Source organism: Manihot esculenta, chromosome 9, assembly GCF_001659605.2.
Source record: "Manihot esculenta cultivar AM560-2 chromosome 9, M.esculenta_v8, whole genome shotgun sequence".
In the NCBI taxonomy this organism is placed as follows: domain Eukaryota; kingdom Viridiplantae; phylum Streptophyta; class Magnoliopsida; order Malpighiales; family Euphorbiaceae; genus Manihot; species Manihot esculenta.
The window spans coordinates 29,857,814-29,875,968 of NC_035169.2; the positions used below are offsets into that span (position 1 = coordinate 29,857,814).

General features: G+C 30.8%; 1 protein-coding gene across 1 annotated transcript; it reads right to left on the minus strand.

Annotated features, from left to right (window-relative positions):
- Positions 1–246: 246 nt before the first annotated feature.
- LOC110622562 lies at positions 247–3,366 on the minus strand. The gene is made up of 7 exons (XM_021767114.2): positions 3,042–3,366; positions 2,691–2,949; positions 1,985–2,185; positions 1,203–1,905; positions 975–1,081; positions 833–889; positions 247–744 (listed from the first exon to the last, which is right to left on the minus strand). Exons 1-7 carry the CDS (start codon positions 3,213–3,215, stop codon positions 692–694), a joined length of 1,554 nt encoding a protein of 517 aa, XP_021622806.1. The 5' UTR covers positions 3,216–3,366; the 3' UTR covers positions 247–691.
- Positions 3,367–18,155: the final 14,789 nt, after the last annotated feature.

An 18,155-nucleotide genomic window follows, 5' to 3' on the forward strand; every position in this document is an offset into this window, starting at 1 on the left:
ATATTTTTGACATGTGATAAAATTATTACACATCAACAATGACATTTTTTTTTTTTTGAAATGGATCAACAATGACATTAAAATTAAATTATATTTTTAAAAAAAAAATAATTATAATAAATATATCATTAAAAATAATAATTAATAAATCCATATATTAATTAAAACAATACATAAACCAATAGAAACAATTTAAAGTATCTTCAGGCTTTCGTAACATGTCTGATACTATGAACAATTTAACAGTTGCCAAAACCAATAGAAACCTCAGTTTTATTATTATTCAATAAGCCAAAGTGGTGTGTTGTGTTCAGCTTATATACAAAGCTAAGCACTAACTATTAACTACAAACAGACGTGAATGAGACTCTAAACATCAAAAAAGAAGTGCTCAAGAATGTGAACAGTATGGTGATGAGATACAGCTTTTCTATTAGAAACTTAAAATCAATGGACAAGGAACACTGTTCAACCAGGCTGTTGTACTTGAGGTGCTGATAGTGTACTGTGTTAGCTTGCCCAGCTTTTGTGGGCATAATTTAGAACCTTAGAAATACATGACTAGACAAATGATTGATCAGATAATAAATGAAAGACGAATGCAGGTTTGGGTTAATTTAAGGATCATTCTGTAAGTCCTGTACTGGTACCAGTTCAGGTTAATTAAGTGTCACCAGAATCTTCAAACCTCTCAATTTCTCTCTGCATGATTCTCCTGTTCCATAGAACTCCTATGGTTTTTTGCTGCAATGCAAGCAAAAAAAGCGAGAATCATTAATAATCCTCATTAGGGCATAGCATAAAACAAGGAAGAACATTGACATAAAATTACCAGGGCTTAAGATGATGCATTTTGTTATAGACTTCACAGCAGTTAAAGTATCATGACCTGAAACAACGAAGGTCTGGTATGAGATGCATATACATAAATGAATTAGTTTGGATCACTCATATTCATGAATTCCATTGGTCACCTTGAATGTTCATATCTTTTTCTGAGATCACCTCAGTCACAGTTGAGGAAAATTCTGACGTGACTTGATCAACACCCAAATTACCATCCTTGGATTCATGCGAGGAACTGTATGCAATACAGGTCATAAAACATCAGATGCAAAGAAAACGTAATTCTAGTTTGCAACACAGAATAACTTTAAACGTTAAAACATGGGGTTATATAATATGACAAAAGAGATAAATACCCAGAAATAGTGTCAGTAGCACCCAAGGCTGGCTGGCATGGGCAACCTATCCCTTCAAAGCCAAGATCTAGATCAACTAAAAATTCCGAGAAGAAGTTAGCTCCAAATGCATCTAAATTTGGCAAATCAATGTCAAAAATATCTCCTTCCTTGTCAGACTCAGATGTTGATGTCTCATCAATATTGGGCTTATCCAAGTTTGCAGTCACATCAGAACCATCAAAATCGAGCCTTCCCTTGACATTTTCCCTCTTACTCAACCTCTTGAAGGTTGTCTTGACTGGAGAAGATGAAGAAATGCAATGGTTTCTCTCCATGGTGTATGCCACGTGTTTGCACGGGCTAACTATCACTCTTTCTGATGTAATCACGGTGCAATTGGTAGGAGTCTCCTGAGGAGCATTGTTGTTATTGCCGTGCGCATTGGAAGAAATACCAACAGGAGATATAGATTTATCATTGTGAAATGAAACTGCTTGTGGCGGTGTTTTTGGGCCAGTTGAATTAGCTGGAGAGGAAAACGGAGGTTGATTGAACAAACTCTTTGCAACACTAGAACCATAAACTATTGGGCCACTGGTTGTGCGGTTATGAGTTGATGACCCTGTCACAGATGACCTATCTGCTCCTTTTGTAGTGGCTGCATTATCAAGTTGAGCAGTTTCTTGAGTAATTGCTGCATTATCAGATTGATTACATGTACCTAAACAAGAAAGGAGTTAAAAATAATCCAAATTTCTGAGAACAAGAAATTTATTATAATTCTAAAAAAGAAAGTTCACCTGTATTTGGTGTTCTCCTGTATGGTAACTTGCCGCGAGATTTCTTGGAAATTTGAGGGGCTTCTGTTGCAACATTTGAGCCTGATCTCTTCCTCGTTAATGGGCAATTTGTAACAGATGATGATGGATTGCCATGCTCCTTAATGACATTGGAGGGCATGGAGACTGGCATAACAGTTGGCGGTGTGTACACAGGACACCCTGAAGAAACAGCACCAATAGAGAGCATTACTAATCATTTTCCAACTTTCTGGACTTCTTCTATAGTTTGCGTTCATCGTGTTTGTTCCCGTCCTTGTAGAATTGAGACACAAGTGCACACAACAATATTTTGGAGACCAAATTATTGATCCATGACTTTGAGCCACAAAATTGATAGCTGAAAAATACATGATTTGTATCCTTATTCATAACAATTGCCCTGGAAATGCTAAATCCTTAAAATAACAATTACAGATCTCACCCAACATTCCCCACTCATCTCTTTAGACCTAGCTATGCCTGGAGAAGTGTTGTATTTACGAGTCCATCTTGACTAAGCAATTAATTTCCCAATTGTGCATTTGTCATTCACGCGTTATCATGCATTATTGACTTATATCAAACAATTAGAAGACAACATAATTTCAACTCCTGATGCTAATTTCCAGGCAAAAGTTCAGCTAATTATATTAATATGAAAATGAAAAGGGCTTATGGATTTCACCTGGTAGAGATCCACCGGTGAGACCTAGTTGAGGAACCATAGCCGCAGGTCTTGTTGTAGAGGTCTGGATCATGGGTGTTGGTGCACTTCCACTAGCATTGTAAGCGTTCATAACATCTTGCATACCCTGCAGAAGGGTCTGGACCCTGAATTTTTCTTGCTCCAAACGGACCCTTTCCTGATCCACCATCACCTTCTGCTCTTTCAAGCAGATATACTCATTCAACATCGCTCCCAAACTCAACAAACTCTTGGGAGCCTAAAAATAGAAAATACAAATAGATTTTCAAAAACCCAATTCGAAATAGAGAGCGAAAAAAAAATTATGATGTGAAAATGCCAAATGGATACCTCTTGAACTGGGGATTTGGAGATCAGCGAAGAAGCCTCATTCCTGAAGACAGAACGAGTTTCAGAGAAGTTATTGTCGTAGAGATACCGATCAACGATGAATGCAACTTGCATCGGCGTCACTTTTCCCTTTCCTAAGGATTGGTTTGTTTTGGATTTGTTTTGCTTCCCCATTTTTTCAATTGGGAAGCAAGTGCGTGAGAAAGAGAGAGAGAGAGAGAGAGAGAGATGAAAATAGCCAGTAGCAGAGGAAGAAGAAGAAGAAGGATTACAGATCTAAATGAAAGACTGAGTTTTTAGATGAAGGAGGTTAAAGCGGGCGGGAGTTTTGAAAATTTTAGCGGTTAGTTTGGTTGACACACTCTCGCTGGACCTTTGCATTTCACTCCGCGGGAAACCTTCAGGCTTTTACGCGGGGAATCAAATCCTATCACACCGCATGGATAATTTCATGCCTAGTCCTTTAACTTCATTGATAGTGTTAATGGAATCCCTCAAATTATATATTTTTTACAAGAGAAACGAGAGTTCGAACAAAGAAATTATTTTCATCGTATTTCTTATATACATTTAAATGTTAAAAATTATTTTCTTCAAAAATATTGACTGTAAAAAAATGAGTTTAATTTTTAAAAATATATAAAATTATATTAATTATATAAAATCTCATAAATAAAAGTAAATAAATGCAAGTGAAATTCTTTCACTTCATTTACAATTTAGTCCACAAATTTTTGTCCTTGAATCTCAGAGTGATGTCTAATTTTGTCTAAAACGAAATTTTTTTGCACAATTCACTTGAATCTTATGATTCAAGATAAAACTAGCTCTTTTTGGCAAAAAAAATTAAACTACTAATTTTTGAAATTTTTAATAATAAAGTATTAAATTTAAATTTAAATATTTTTATATGTATCCATTCAATTGGATTGGTCAATATTTTTTAATAAAAATACATTTTATCTAATATTTTTTAATCAAAATTGAGATATCACTATTTTAATCTTTGAAATATTGATGAATTTGTGTTTTTTATCCATTATTTTTTTTATTTGTCATTATAGTAAATAATTTTAATTTTTAAAATATAAAAATTAATTTAATAAAGATTAATAATTAATAATTTAAAATTTTTTTAAAATTTAATTCTAATTCTGTACCTATAAAAGTATAAATTTAAAAATTAAAAATTAATGTTTACATTTAAGAGTCCGTCTAGATTTTTATAAATATAAAATTTTTATACTTAAGTTAGAGTCTTTCTAAATTAAATTTTATAAGTATAAAATTTTTATATTTATAAAATATTAATTTTTTATTCTATCTTCAATCTGATTTTTTTTAAAAAATTACAGAATGAATTATTATGTTGTGATTTTATTTTTCTTTCAAGTAAAGGTTACATATGAAAGAGTTCCAGATTTTCTATTAAGAGTTTTAATAAACAAGATTATTGAAAATACAATTAAATTTAATGATTTTTTTATATTTTTTAATTTCAAATTCTAATGCAATCTATTTAATTAGTTAACAATCAAATTTTCAAAAACCAATCTCTTACAATTTTATAAATAACAGCAAAAATCACATATTTTTCACTTTGACACAAAGTTTTCTTTAATATTTCATATAAAGACAAAAATGCCCTTTTTGTTCAAGTAAATAAAATCAATCGTAACTAGTAAGAAAGCATATCTGAGTGTAGAGCTCCAAATTTCTTTGTATTTTTTTTTTATCGATTCAAATAGATATTTCCTTAGATTCTAAAATATGTATAATTATTTTTATTTTATTTAAATAAAAATAAATTTAAAAATTCTTAAATTTATTCGAATATATTTATCATAAAATTAAATTTTTGTTATAAATCATGACCCCTTAGTAGGGGTCAGCAGTATTCGGTTTAAATTGAAAAAATCGATCGAACTGAATTAATTTCAAAATTTAGTGCGATTTTATATTCAATTCGGTTCGGTTCAGTTTTTAATTTCAAAAATTTCAGTTATTTCAATTCGGTTCGATTTTAATCAGAAAAAAAATCAAAAAAATCAAACCGAACCGATTAGTTATAATAATATATTTGTAATACCCGGCTAGATTCCGGCATCGGAATACCTACCTCCCGGCGGAATCTCCGTTGGAATATGGAATTCTGAAGATGCCAGAGGTTTCTAGAGGGGTAAAATGTGTTTTCTAAAATGTTTTCACATGATTTCATGGTTTTAAAAGGAAATAAATTTAGTTTTGAAAGGAAAAAGACCAAGGAGGCAATTGCCAGGTTCGGCCGCCGAAAGTGAAGTTCGGCCGCCGAACATGGGAAGGCTTCGGGAGCGCCTTTGGCCTCCAAAAGTCTTGTTTAAACGAGCCAAGGTTCGGCCGCCGAAAGTCAAGTTCGGCCGCCGAACATGCATGAGTTTAGGGGGCACGTTAGGCTGCCGAAGGTCTTTGACCAGGCCACCTATAAAGGGCCCTCAAATCGGAAATGGGTGAGTTTCCTCCCCATTATCGAGCTCAGGTGAGTTCTTGTGCTCTTTTGGTCGTTTTCGTGTTTTCTCTACCCATCTCTCAAGTTTTTCATGATTTCTACCCTTGTGTTTGAAGATTTAAAGCTTAAAAGGAGTTTTGGGAGCTTGGAGCTTTTGGAGCTTGGATTCTCCACACCTCCGAGTTAGGGGTCACACCACCCTCGATCTTCAAGAGGTAAGTGTAGATCCTTGTTTCCCTAGTGTTTTCATGAAGTTTTATGAAGTTTTTGATGGTTGAGTATGGGTAGATATGCATGTTTAGGTTTATGTGGGTTTTATACCCAATGTATGTTATGTGATGTTTGTGTTGAGGAGTTTATGTTAGTTTATGCTCCTTTATGCTTGTGGGAGTGAGTATGCATGATTGGGAGAGAGTATGTGAGGATTTGGGTATATTTGAGTTTGGTTTTTGGCTTGGCAGAATCGGACCTGTCGTCCAGAGGGGACCAGGTTCGGCCGCCGAAAGGAGTTTCGGCCGCCGAACCTGCATGGGAGGCAGTCTTTAGGCTGCCGAATGTGCCCCCGAAGGAGGGACTTTCGTTTCTGTCCTAGGGTTTCGGCCGCCGAACCTGCCGCCGAACCTGCCGCCGAACCTACCCGAGTTTCGTCTCTGGAAGGGACTTTCGGCCGCCGAAGGTGCCGCCGAAAGTGCCCTGTCCAGCCGTTTCTTGGGTGTTTTCCATGCATGTTTAAGTGATGTTTAGAGGGGTTTTTGGGGAGTTGTTTATGAGTTGTTAGAGTGTGTTTGGCACCTCATTCGAGTCCACCTGTGTAGGATCGGACCCGAGGGACCGAGGAGGCCATCAGTGTTAGCAGTTGCAGAGTCAGTCAGCGTCTGCTAGGAGGTGAGTAGAACTAAACTTAATGTTTTATTTTAAGAAATTCTAATGCCTAAAGCATGAGCATGCATCATGATTATGTATAGTAGGTTGATTGCACTAGTTCACGAATATGTTGCATTGCATTATTTCATGTTGATGCTGAGGTAGGGTGGACCGAGGCGACTTCAATAGCCCATATCTGTCACGAGTCTTGTCTTAGTCCTTTGAGAGCCGGACAAGTACACGTAGGAAAGTCCATGTGAGCTCTCTGTGGACCAGACACCATGTCATGTATGTTACAGGCCTTTGTGAGCTCCTATGGGGGAGCCGGGTACCGACAGAGGGATTTTTGATGTCATGTCCATCCTCTGAGAGGAAAGATGCATGCAAAAAAGACAGACTCTCAGAAACTAGGGTCCGTGGGGAATACATATTGCATAAGCCCCGAGGCGGACAAGATTATGTGATTTCTCTGTGTTATGATGCATTTCATGAAAGCATGTAAATAATGAACTGTTTTCTATGTTTCTACTCACTGGGCTTTTTAGCTCACCCCTCTCCCCTAACCCCAGTGTTGCAGGTTTGAGGTTGATCGGGAAGTCTCAAGAGTAAAGGTTATGCTTTTGTAATAGTTATAGATTAGCACTGTTAGTGTGGACATGATGTAATGTAACTGAGTTATTGAAATGTAATGTTAAGTAAAGTTGTGTCTATGGATTAGTTGTGCTTGGCCCTATAGACTGGTTAGTCCCTGCTAATGCATGGTTATGTTTATGTTATATGTTGAGTTGAGAACCAAACTTGAGGCATGTAATGTTACCCCATTGGAGTATATGATGAGGACTCCAGTGGAGGTTTTATGATTTTATGATGTATGTTTCATGTCAGGATATGTAACATCCTCAAACCCATAGCTAGAGCAGTGACATCACTAGGTATGGGTTAGGCTATTTCACTACTAAAGTAAGTGGCATTAGGGGAGGTGCTAGCTTACCCCGAGCTACTTAGGGGAGGTACTAGCATAACTTTAATCTGCTAATAACTGAATTATAGAAAACTCAAATATAGAAACGGACATATTCAGAAATAAAGTAGACAGTGTGATTAGCGAGTCGGGAACGAGTCACTTTTGGGAGGTGCTTAGGGTTTTCTGACGTGCTTGCTTGAGGTGTTTGTTTTAAATCCGTCATGCTTGCTTAAGTGGAAAGGACTTCTAAAGGCTAAAAGCATATTTTAGTAGGTCAATCTATGATTATTGAAAGTTTAAAAACTAAATTGAAATATGGTAAAAAGTTTAGTGGGTTAAAGTATAAATATGGAAAGTTAAAATATAAAAGTCAAATTTTACTTTCCATGTGTCACCTAGCTATTGGATGAAGAAATGACCAAGCAATTTGAAAAAGGGATTGTCATCTTCTCCATTTCACTTTGCCGTAGCTCACACCATAGGAAACCAAAGAATTTCTTTTCTTTCTCCCACCAAAGCCAAGCCAAAACCTCACCAAATCAACTTCTTTCTTTAACCAAAATTCATCCTAAGATCAAGATCTAAAGGAAGAGCCATATATTGAAGGGATTGAAGAAGAAAAGTTTAGGGTTCCATATACACCAAGCTTGAAAATCAAAGGTAAGTTTAGAAATGAGTAGGAAATAGCATCATCTCATTTCTTCATGCATGGATTTGAATTATAAAGCTTTAATTTATAGTTTATTCAATCCTTTCCTAAGACATAAATTGACCTAGGTGAAGGAACATCAAAGGGAAAGGAGATAGCTAGAGATTAGAAGAGGAAAAGAAAGGAGGAATTCAAGAAAGGTTTGGTGTTTGTATGATTTTCTGTTTTCCTTGGATTCTGCCATGAATAAGTGAAATTAGGGGTTGATTTTACTTGCTGGAAATGTTGCTTTGACTGTATAAATATGTTATATGAATGTTAAAATGATGTTTGAAAGGCTTAGAGTAAAGAAATTTAACATGAGAGCTAAAAGTGCAAATCTGCCAGAATAGGTTCTAACAGGACAGTCAGTGTTGGAAGCCTTATAACTTATTGTGTATTTATTGAAATTAGTCCTAAGATATACCAAATGAAAGATAAGACAAAGATCTAAAACTTTTATGAATTGACCAAATTCTGAATCTGTAGGTAAGATGATGAAAATTTGAAGTGAACCTAAACTGGATACAGAGTTAGTGCATCCGGAACAGTGTGTATTGATTATACTATAACTAATTATGTACTCAGTGAAATTTGTTAATACCAGTGCCAAATGAATCCTAAGAAGTATACCTAAAACTTTGTAGAAGACACTTAAGCTTGAATTTGTATAGAAATGTATGAATCTGATAATTTTTGTGATACTATAAACAGGTACTAATAGTGGACTGATTAAGACCTGATTGAGCAGCTGGTAAAGAAAAATTCATAACTTAAGTTAGGATGATCAGAATTGCATGAATCATACCTTGTTGGAAAGATAAGACATAAATGTACATTTCTTATGAAGAAAATGAAGTTAAATTATAACTCTAAACTACTTGAAAAGTTGATGCAATATATGGCAGAATGTAGTTTTCTACATTATACATTGAATTAATAGTGCTTGGCCCTGGTAAACGTAATAGGAGTCGAGGTTAGTATAAGGGTATGGCATGCCATATAAACATACAGAGTTCGCAGTACTGCTACCGATACATGATTTTTTTCTTTGAGATTACATATCAGGTACCTCATAAGCACGGTCATAGAGCCCTGCTATCACAGTTTTGGCCTCTGAGCCTACCGTTCGGCACTCTGTGCCTACCGTTATAACTCCTTATCTACCTAGACGATCCTACTATGTGTTTATAAGGGCTAAGATCTTAATTAAGATTGATACTTGATTTTGTGAACTTATTAGTGAGTGTTAATATGTTTGCATCTCTTACATGCACTAAGCTGTGGTAATTTATTATAAATAGAAAATGTGCAATAACGGAAAAAGAAGATGTTTTTATTCCGATTATCTGTATACGTGAACTTGTTTGCTCTATTTTGTTATTTGTTTGCTATCACCCACTGAGCATTAGCTCAGCGTGTTGGTTTTTACCTCACGCAGGTTGTAGATAAAATAGGGCAACAGAAGTTATCAGAGATCTACATCAGATATCAAGGCCATCATCATAGCTGGTTGTTTTGAGTCTCGGAGTCATAGTACAGTTTTATTTTGGCATGTACATATTAAATAGAGTGAGTTGTGAAGGTTATGTAAATCAAAGAATAGTAAGATATCAAGTGACAGTTGTTAGTGTTATTATAAGTGTGATGTTCATATGTATTACAGGTTAAAGTGCTAATAAAACAGAGAAAACTCTGCCGAAAATTTTGGTTTAAAAATCTCACGCTTATTTTAATCTTGATGAAAGTTACATGCATTACCTAAAAACTTGGTATTTACAGATAAAAGAAATTGTTTAGTCCTGATATATCTAAAAAGGTATAGTTTGTGACATTCCTTGCTCTATCTACTCTTTGATAGGGTAAGGGGTGTTACAATTAGTGGTATCAGAGCAAAGGTTTAGGCGATTCTAGGTCATAGTATGTATGTGAATGAGTTACAGCTATGGTATGGTTCTGATGTAAATCTCTTCTTTGTGTCTTTAGGTCATATAAAAGATGTCATCTGAGTCACAGAGAGCAGCAGATGAAGAGGTAGAGAGTCATGCTCCCTCTGAGGCAGCTGCTGCTGCTGCTCCTGCACCTGCTGCTGCTCCTCCACCTGCTGCTGCTGGCGGACCAGGGCAGGATGCATTGTTTCAGCAAATAGCTGAGTTGATTAGGAGGGTTACACAAAATGTACCAGAGGTACCACCACCACCACCTGTTGTAGCCCAGGCACAACCTAGGCCTCCAATAGAAAAACTCAGGAAATATGGTGCCACAGAGTTTAGAGGTAAAAAGGAAGATGATCCTTCAGCTGCAGAATTCTGGTTAGAAAGTACAGAAAGGGTCTTACAGCAGCTACAGTGTTCACCAGCAGAGAGCTTGATGTGTGCAGTATCATTGCTGAAAGATGAAGCTTATAGATGGTGGACAACTTTGACACAGATGGTTAGACTAGAGCGGCAGACTTGGGAATTCTTTTTAGCAGAGTTTAAGAAGAAATATATTGGGGCCTTATATATAGAGGAGAGAAGAAGGGAATTTTTATACCTCAGACAAGGCAGGCTTACAGTAACTGAGTATGAGCGAGAATTTGTTAGACTTAGTAAGTATGCCACAGAGATAGTTCCTACAGAGGAAGAGAGATGTAAACGCTTTGAGCAAGGATTGCATGCTGATATAAGGATGTACCTCACAGTTATGCATATTAGGGAACTCTCAGTTTTAGTAGAGACAGCCCACAGTCTGGAGCGAATTAAAGAAGAAGTGAACCTAAACTGGATACAGAGTTAGTGCATCCGGAACAGTGTGTATTGATTATACTATAACTAATTATGTACTCAGTGAAATTTGTTAATACCAGTGCCAAATGAATCCTAAGAAGTATACCTAAAACTTTGTAGAAGACACTTAAGCTTGAATTTGTATAGAAATGTATGAATCTGATAATTTTTGTGATACTATAAACAGGTACTAATACTGGACTGATTAAGACCTGATTGAGCAGCTGGTAAAGAAAAATTCATAACTTAAGTTAGGATAATCAGAATTGCATGAATCATACCTTGTTGGAAAGATAAGACATAAATGTACATTTCTTATGAAGAAAATGAAGTTAAATTATAACTCTAAACTACTTGAAAAGTTGATGCAATATATGGCAGACTGTAGTTTTCTACATTAAAATGCTAAGTCAATAAAGTTTTGCACTATTTGCCATGAGTTTTCCATATTGTAAATCTTGGCATATGATATATGTAACTTGGAAAATGAATTCAAATAGCTTCAAATGGCATGCATTTTACATTGATACATTGAATTAATAGTGCTTGGCCCTGGTAAACGTAATAGGAGTCGAGGTTAGTATAAGGGTATGGCATGCCATATAAACATACAGAGTTCGCAGTACTGCTACCGATACATGATTTTTTTCTTTGAGGTTACATATCAGGTACCTCATAAGCACGGTCATAGAGCCCTGCTATCACAGTTTTGGCCTCTGAGCCTACCGTTCGGCACTCTGTGCCTACCGTTATAACTCCTTATCTACCTAGACGATCCTACTATGTGTTTATAAGGGCTAAGATCTTAATTAAGATTGATACTTGATTTTGTGAACTTATTAGTGAGTGTTAATATGTTTGCATCTCTTACATGCACTAAGCTGTGGTAATTTATTATAAATAGAAAATGTGCAATAACGGAAAAAGAAGATGTTTTTATTCCGATTATCTGTATACGTGAACTTGTTTGCTCTATTTTGTTATTTGTTTGCTATCACCCACTGAGCATTAGCTCAGCGTGTTGGTTTTTACCTCACGCAGGTTGTAGATAAAATAGGGCAACAGAAGTTATCAGAGATCTACATCAGATATCAAGGCCATCATCATAGCTGGTTGTTTTGAGTCTCGGAGTCATAGTACAGTTTTATTTTGGCATGTACATATTAAATAGAGTGAGTTGTGAAGGTTATGTAAATCAAAGAATAGTAAGATATCAAGTGACAGTTGTTAGTGTTATTATAAGTGTGATGTTCATATGTATTACAGGTTAAAGTGCTAATAAAACAGAGAAAACTCTGCCGAAAATTTTGGTTTAAAAATCTCACGCTTATTTTAATCTTGATGAAAGTTACATGCATTACCTAAAAACTTGGTATTTACAGATAAAAGAAATTGTTTAGTCCTGATATATTTAAAAAGGTATAGTTTGTGACATTCCTTACTCTATCTACTCTTTGATAGGGTAAGGGGTGTTACAGGATACATGCACAGGTCAGGTTTGGGTTCAACAGATGTTCAGTTTTCATGTTTTTATGGTTAAGTTTTTAATCATGTATGGGATTTGACCAGGTAATAGTATGTATGTTTGGCTTGCTACGGGTCCCGGCGGCCTTAAGCCGATCTGGATCCTAGCGCCGGTGGCGGTTCGGGCCGTTACGGTAGGGTACCGGTTTCCAGGTCGTTACAATATTATTTTTAATAATATAAAAAAAAATTAAATTATATTAAAATTAAAATATTTTAATTAAATTTTAAAATATTAAAAATAATGTGTAAAAAATAAAAAATTTATTAAAAATTAAAACTGATAAAATCAAATCAAATCAAATTACATTAAATCAAATTAAATCGATTCGATTTAATTTAATTTAATTTAATTTTTATAAATATTAAAATTTTAATTTTTAATTTATTAAATTTAATTTAATTTTAAATCAAATCCATGAAATGTTTAACTAGTTTGTAGTAACTTTACATTTACTTTTGTAAAATTCTCTAATTTTTTTAAAGAAAAATAATTATTTAGTGCTGCCATGGTCGCTGTCGTTGTACTTCTGAATGCGAGATGTGATGCGGAAGGATGGAATCATTTTCTTCTGTCAGCCCAATTATCTCATCAATAATAAAACATCAGCGTACCGTCTCGAACGTCTTTAAAATTTTTCAGTTAATTTATTAATTTAAAAAATTTATTACAAAATTTTTAAAATATTAAAAAATTTATTAATAATCATCGGATAATTTTAAATATTAAATATTTTATAATTTAATTTTTATAATATAAATAAAATTTATTAATTAATTCTTAATTAAATTTATTTATTTATTTTTTAATTGCAATTTTACGAAGAAAAAAAAGCCCTCAAACGTTACAGGGTTAATTTCACCAAATCCTTTAATTTAAATGGTTATATATATTGGCGGTATTATTGAATTGTAATAAAAATTTCTGAAGTCAATTTGATTATAATTAAAATCTTTGTGACGATTTATGTGTAAATTCATTTACTGTTTTTCAAGAAATTGCCATTCACTTTAATTTGCTCCATAGAAACTTATAAATTTATTTACAAAAATTAAGAGAGTGAAATTTTATTATAACCCAAAGTTTTAAATTCATAATAGTATGTTATAAATGCTTTTAATAACACTTAAATTAAAACCAATTATTTTTATGATGTAAAATCGACTTTATAATAAAATTATTATTATTATTATATTGACAAAACTTGAGAAATTTATTGATATTTAAATAACAAATATTTTCTACTGAAAATTTAAATAAAATACCTCAACAATCAAAACTGAATTGACAAAGAAAATATCTTTAGAAAAAATATTTTTTATATTTTATAGCTTTTGAAATATTTAAAAAATTTAGTAACGAAATATATTTTTTTTAATTAAAAAAATAAGCATTTTAAAAAAAATAACTTTTTATTTTAAGAAGAGAAAATTATTTTTCATATATTAAATTTTTTATTAAAATTTTTCTATATATAAATTTATTAATAATTTTTATTTTTTAAATTAAAATTAAATAATAAAAAATAAATTATTTCGTTATAAAATATTTTTCATAAAAACTATTTTTTATATAAAATATTTTCTAAATGTAAATTATTTTTCATGAACGAACCGAACATAATAGGCTAATAATATGCAATGAAATCAAACTAAGTAGAAATTAGAATTAGTATAATAATATAATAATAGCAAATCAAGTAGAAATAATTAAATAGTAGAAAAGTTGTTTTTATTTTCGCATGCAAGAATTATTAGTGTAAGGCTGACTTCATATGACTTTTTTCGGCTATTACTTATTTCTATGAAGTTTATATTTTATATATCAATGTATCAATATTATTTTCAGTGTGTCGATGTAAATATTGGTATGTCAATATCAGTATCTTCTATGACGTCTATATTTTGAATATTGATGCATAATGTTATTTTCAGTGTGTCGAAGTCAATATCGACATTAGTTGCGTATAACATTTTGATAACTATGAGTGCAAGACTATATCCTAATAAAGAAGGTAGACTCAAAATCAACCAGGTCCTTTTCGAAGTGAACCAGCCCATACTGCACGTCTTAGTCCAGTCGAAATAATCAAGCCGGACAGACCTCACACACGGTCCCTTCTGAATGAAATTCAGTATGGTGATGTAACAAGAGGAAGGAGAGCAGACTCGATCACTTCGCAGTCCTGTCCGCATGCACGTCGAGAGGAATTAAATGGTCGTCTGGCGTAGAAAAGGGTTCTGACACATCGTACATACAAATCTGAGTGACAGAGACAGGTGATACTGTAGCAGATAGGTGGTTAGACGTCACCGACGGACAAAAGAAAAATGAATAAAAAGGAGAAATATTTTTCTCTCCGTCTAAGTTTACACAACCATTATAAATTCTATTTTTTGAATTTCAGAGCATCACCTTTATTTAGTGTTGAGAGTGTTAGGCTTCATTCACTCGTTTGAACTTTTTAATGCAATCTCTTTTACCTAATAAAAAAGGTAGAGAGATTAAATCAAGTTATGTGAAAAAAGACCACGATGCGGTGCTATAATGTTTCAACTCAAATATATAAATACATATTTTTACCGGTAAAGATAGGGGTAAAGGGTGCCATAGCTTTTAATTTGAGGGATAAAATAATTTTAATATATATTTTTATATTAAAAAATTATATATATATATATATATATATTAAAATTTTTATAAGCGATAATCTCATTTTATTTTTTAATAATAATTCAAAAGATAAATTTAACTCTTATTATATAGTAATAAATTTGATTTTTTTAGTCCATTTTTATATTGGCTTCCCTCAATTTTAGTCCGTGGTTGCATGCTGATGACCTGATGGTTGTAAACCTTGTCTCCTTATGTGATGGTTGGTAGTGCAATGTGATCCAGCTTCATTTTGTAGCTTATCCTTCACTCTTTATTATTGAAACTTGTTCTTTTCAACAATGAAGCTATTTGATCTGCTTTGTGTTTTACTTTCTTTTATTTTTTTAGGACATCCAGACAAGAACCAAGCAGCTCAAACAATTTAGCATGAGATTTTCAGAATATTCTTTCAGACAAGTACAATTTAAAAAAAAAAAAAAAAAAAGAACTGTGTTTCATGGATATTGTTCACGAAACAAAATTTTGATTTTTTGCCTTTGAAAATACGCAATGGGATTTGGGCCCACCATCTATCACGATTCTTGCCGCTCCATATTCAACTCCAATTAGTTTCTCCTTAGTTGACCATTGTAATTTATTTTTATCTTTTTTTTTTCTTACTAAAATTTAAAAGAAAATCCAAATTTTAACTTCGTGCATTTTTGTTAAACTAATCCAAAATATTTTTAAAAAAATTAAATGTTTAAAAATAATATTTTTTAAAAATGAGGTATTTATTAATTTATAATTAAAATATTTAATAAATAAAAATATTAAAACCAAATAAGATAGTATTTTAGTTGCATTCAGATATTTAAAAGTACATCTGAATCAAATTTTATATTATTAATAAAATATATAATTTTTTAAATTAAATTTTATATTAAAATTAAATATATTTTATATTTATTATTTCAAATATTAAATATAGATTTATTAGAAAAAATTTTAAATATTTATGTTAATTTATATTTATATCCAAAATTTTAAATGTTAAATAATTAAATTAATTTTTTAAATAAATTTTAAATTTTAAATAATAAAATTAAATTTTTTTAATTTATTATTTATAACTAAGAAAACTAAATTAAATTAGAAAAGTTAATAATAAATTATAATATACTCTTTAAAGTTTTTTATTAATAAACATAATTTTTTAATTTAAATTTTATATTAAAAATATATTTATTTTATATTTATTATATATAATATTAAATAAATATTTATTATAAATAAAAAGTTTATTATATAAAATATTACATATAAATACTAAATATTAAAATATTTCATTGAAAGTTTATACTTATCATTATAAATTATATATATATATTTTTAATATATAAAAATTTATATTTTATATTAATAATATTAAATAAAATAAAATATTAGATATTTTAGTATAGAAAGTCACAGCCTTTATAATTTTTATGAAAATTTAGATAAGTTAATTACATTTTTTATAAATTATTTAAAATATTCAATATTTTTATTTTACTTATTTTTATAATAATTAAATTTATAATGTATATTAATTTATTGACTGATGAAAAAAATGACATTTTCTATTAATAATATTAAATAAAAATATTATATATTTTATATTATTTTTTTTTATATTTTAAATTTTTATTAAATTATAATATGGGTATAAAAATGAGAATGAAAAATAAATAATAAAATTAAAAAAAAAGATATATTGTTAAAATAAAAATATATATTTTAAAAATTATTTTTTTGTTAAATCAAATTTTATGAATTGTATTATAATTTTTTAATAATTTTTTCGATTCAATTTAATTATTTTTGTTATAATTATGATAAAATAAGAAAATATTAATTTTATTATCTAAAATTTTAAATTTTAGATATAAATATGAATTAATACAATTTTTTAATTTTTTTAAATATTTTATAAAATAATTATATATCATATGATATTTAAATTAAATTTTTTATTAAAATTAATTAAGATAAATAGTTAAAATTAAAAAAATATCAAAAAATAATTTTATTATTTTAAATTTAAGATTAGAATATAAATATACAAAGTGATAAACGTTTAATTTTTTATTATTAAATAAAAATTAATTATAAATAAATTTTTATTATATAAAATATTATATATCAATAATATATATTAAAATATTATATTTTATATCCAATATAATTTAATAAATTATATATATATTTATATATTTAAAAAATTTTATATTTCATTAATAATAATCTAAATAAACTGAAATATTATATATTTTAAATTGTAAAATTTTATTTTTTTTCATATTTTTAATTTTGATTAATATTATTTTTTTATCCAATATTCTGACTACTCATATTCAATCTAAATAATAAATTATGCACCAATAAAAATTAGTAATAATACATATTTAAAATGTTTGAACAAATTTAATATTACATTTATTTCTTTTGAATAATGCAATTGTATTTCTTTTTAATATTTCCTTTATTAGAAAAACCGATTTACACTAGCAGGAAATGGAATATATTTATTATGCGTATGAATTTACCTTTGAGAACAAAAAAAAAAAGTAATTATTTCCTTGGACAGACGAGCATCTGCACAACATCTGCACAACAAAGTTTCTCCGGAGAGATTAATGAGCACTTGACGGAGAGAGACGGCGTTAAACGACCGCTTGTATTTCAAGCGCGCTTGACCTTGACACCGTTTGGGTTTAGCTATTTGACCTACAGACAAAAACAGCACGCGCACATTAGTTTTTTGGTGAAAAGATTTTGCTAAAGTAGGCACAGTGTACAACCCACAGCTCATCACCCAATCCATGATCCAGCTACTTTTATTATTTTATGTTATGTCGGTTTTAGCCAACGAGGTGGATGTGTCATATATCCAACTCACACCATCTGCGCATTTTAGACAGTGGTCCTCTTCGCTATGCTTTGCTTTTAGCCACCACTAAAGTACGGCTTTTTAACCCTCCAAATATAATATAAACTTTTCTCTGCTTTTCAAGTCCTTCTGTCTCAGAATTTTAAATTTTTGTGTTTTTTTTATTCTGTCTAATTTTATTATTTTTTATTAATTAATAATTAATTCATCTTATTAGATATATTTTAAATTTTTATTATACTTAATAATTAAAATTAATAAATTTTTTAAATTTTTTTAATATATTTATAAAA

Excerpts from the sequence above, each read along its gene's own strand:
- LOC110622562 (XM_021767114.2), bottom strand. The coding sequence starts at position 3,215 with ATGGGGAAGCAAAACAAATCCAAAACAAACCAATCCTTAGGAAAGGGA. Across the intron at positions 1,906-1,984 it reads CAGGAGAACACCAAATACAG|GTACATGTAATCAATCTGAT; the intron begins GTGAACTTTCTT and ends TTTCTTGTTTAG. Across the intron at positions 890-974 it reads AAAAGATATGAACATTCAAG|GTCATGATACTTTAACTGCT; the intron begins GTGACCAATGGA and ends TCGTTGTTTCAG.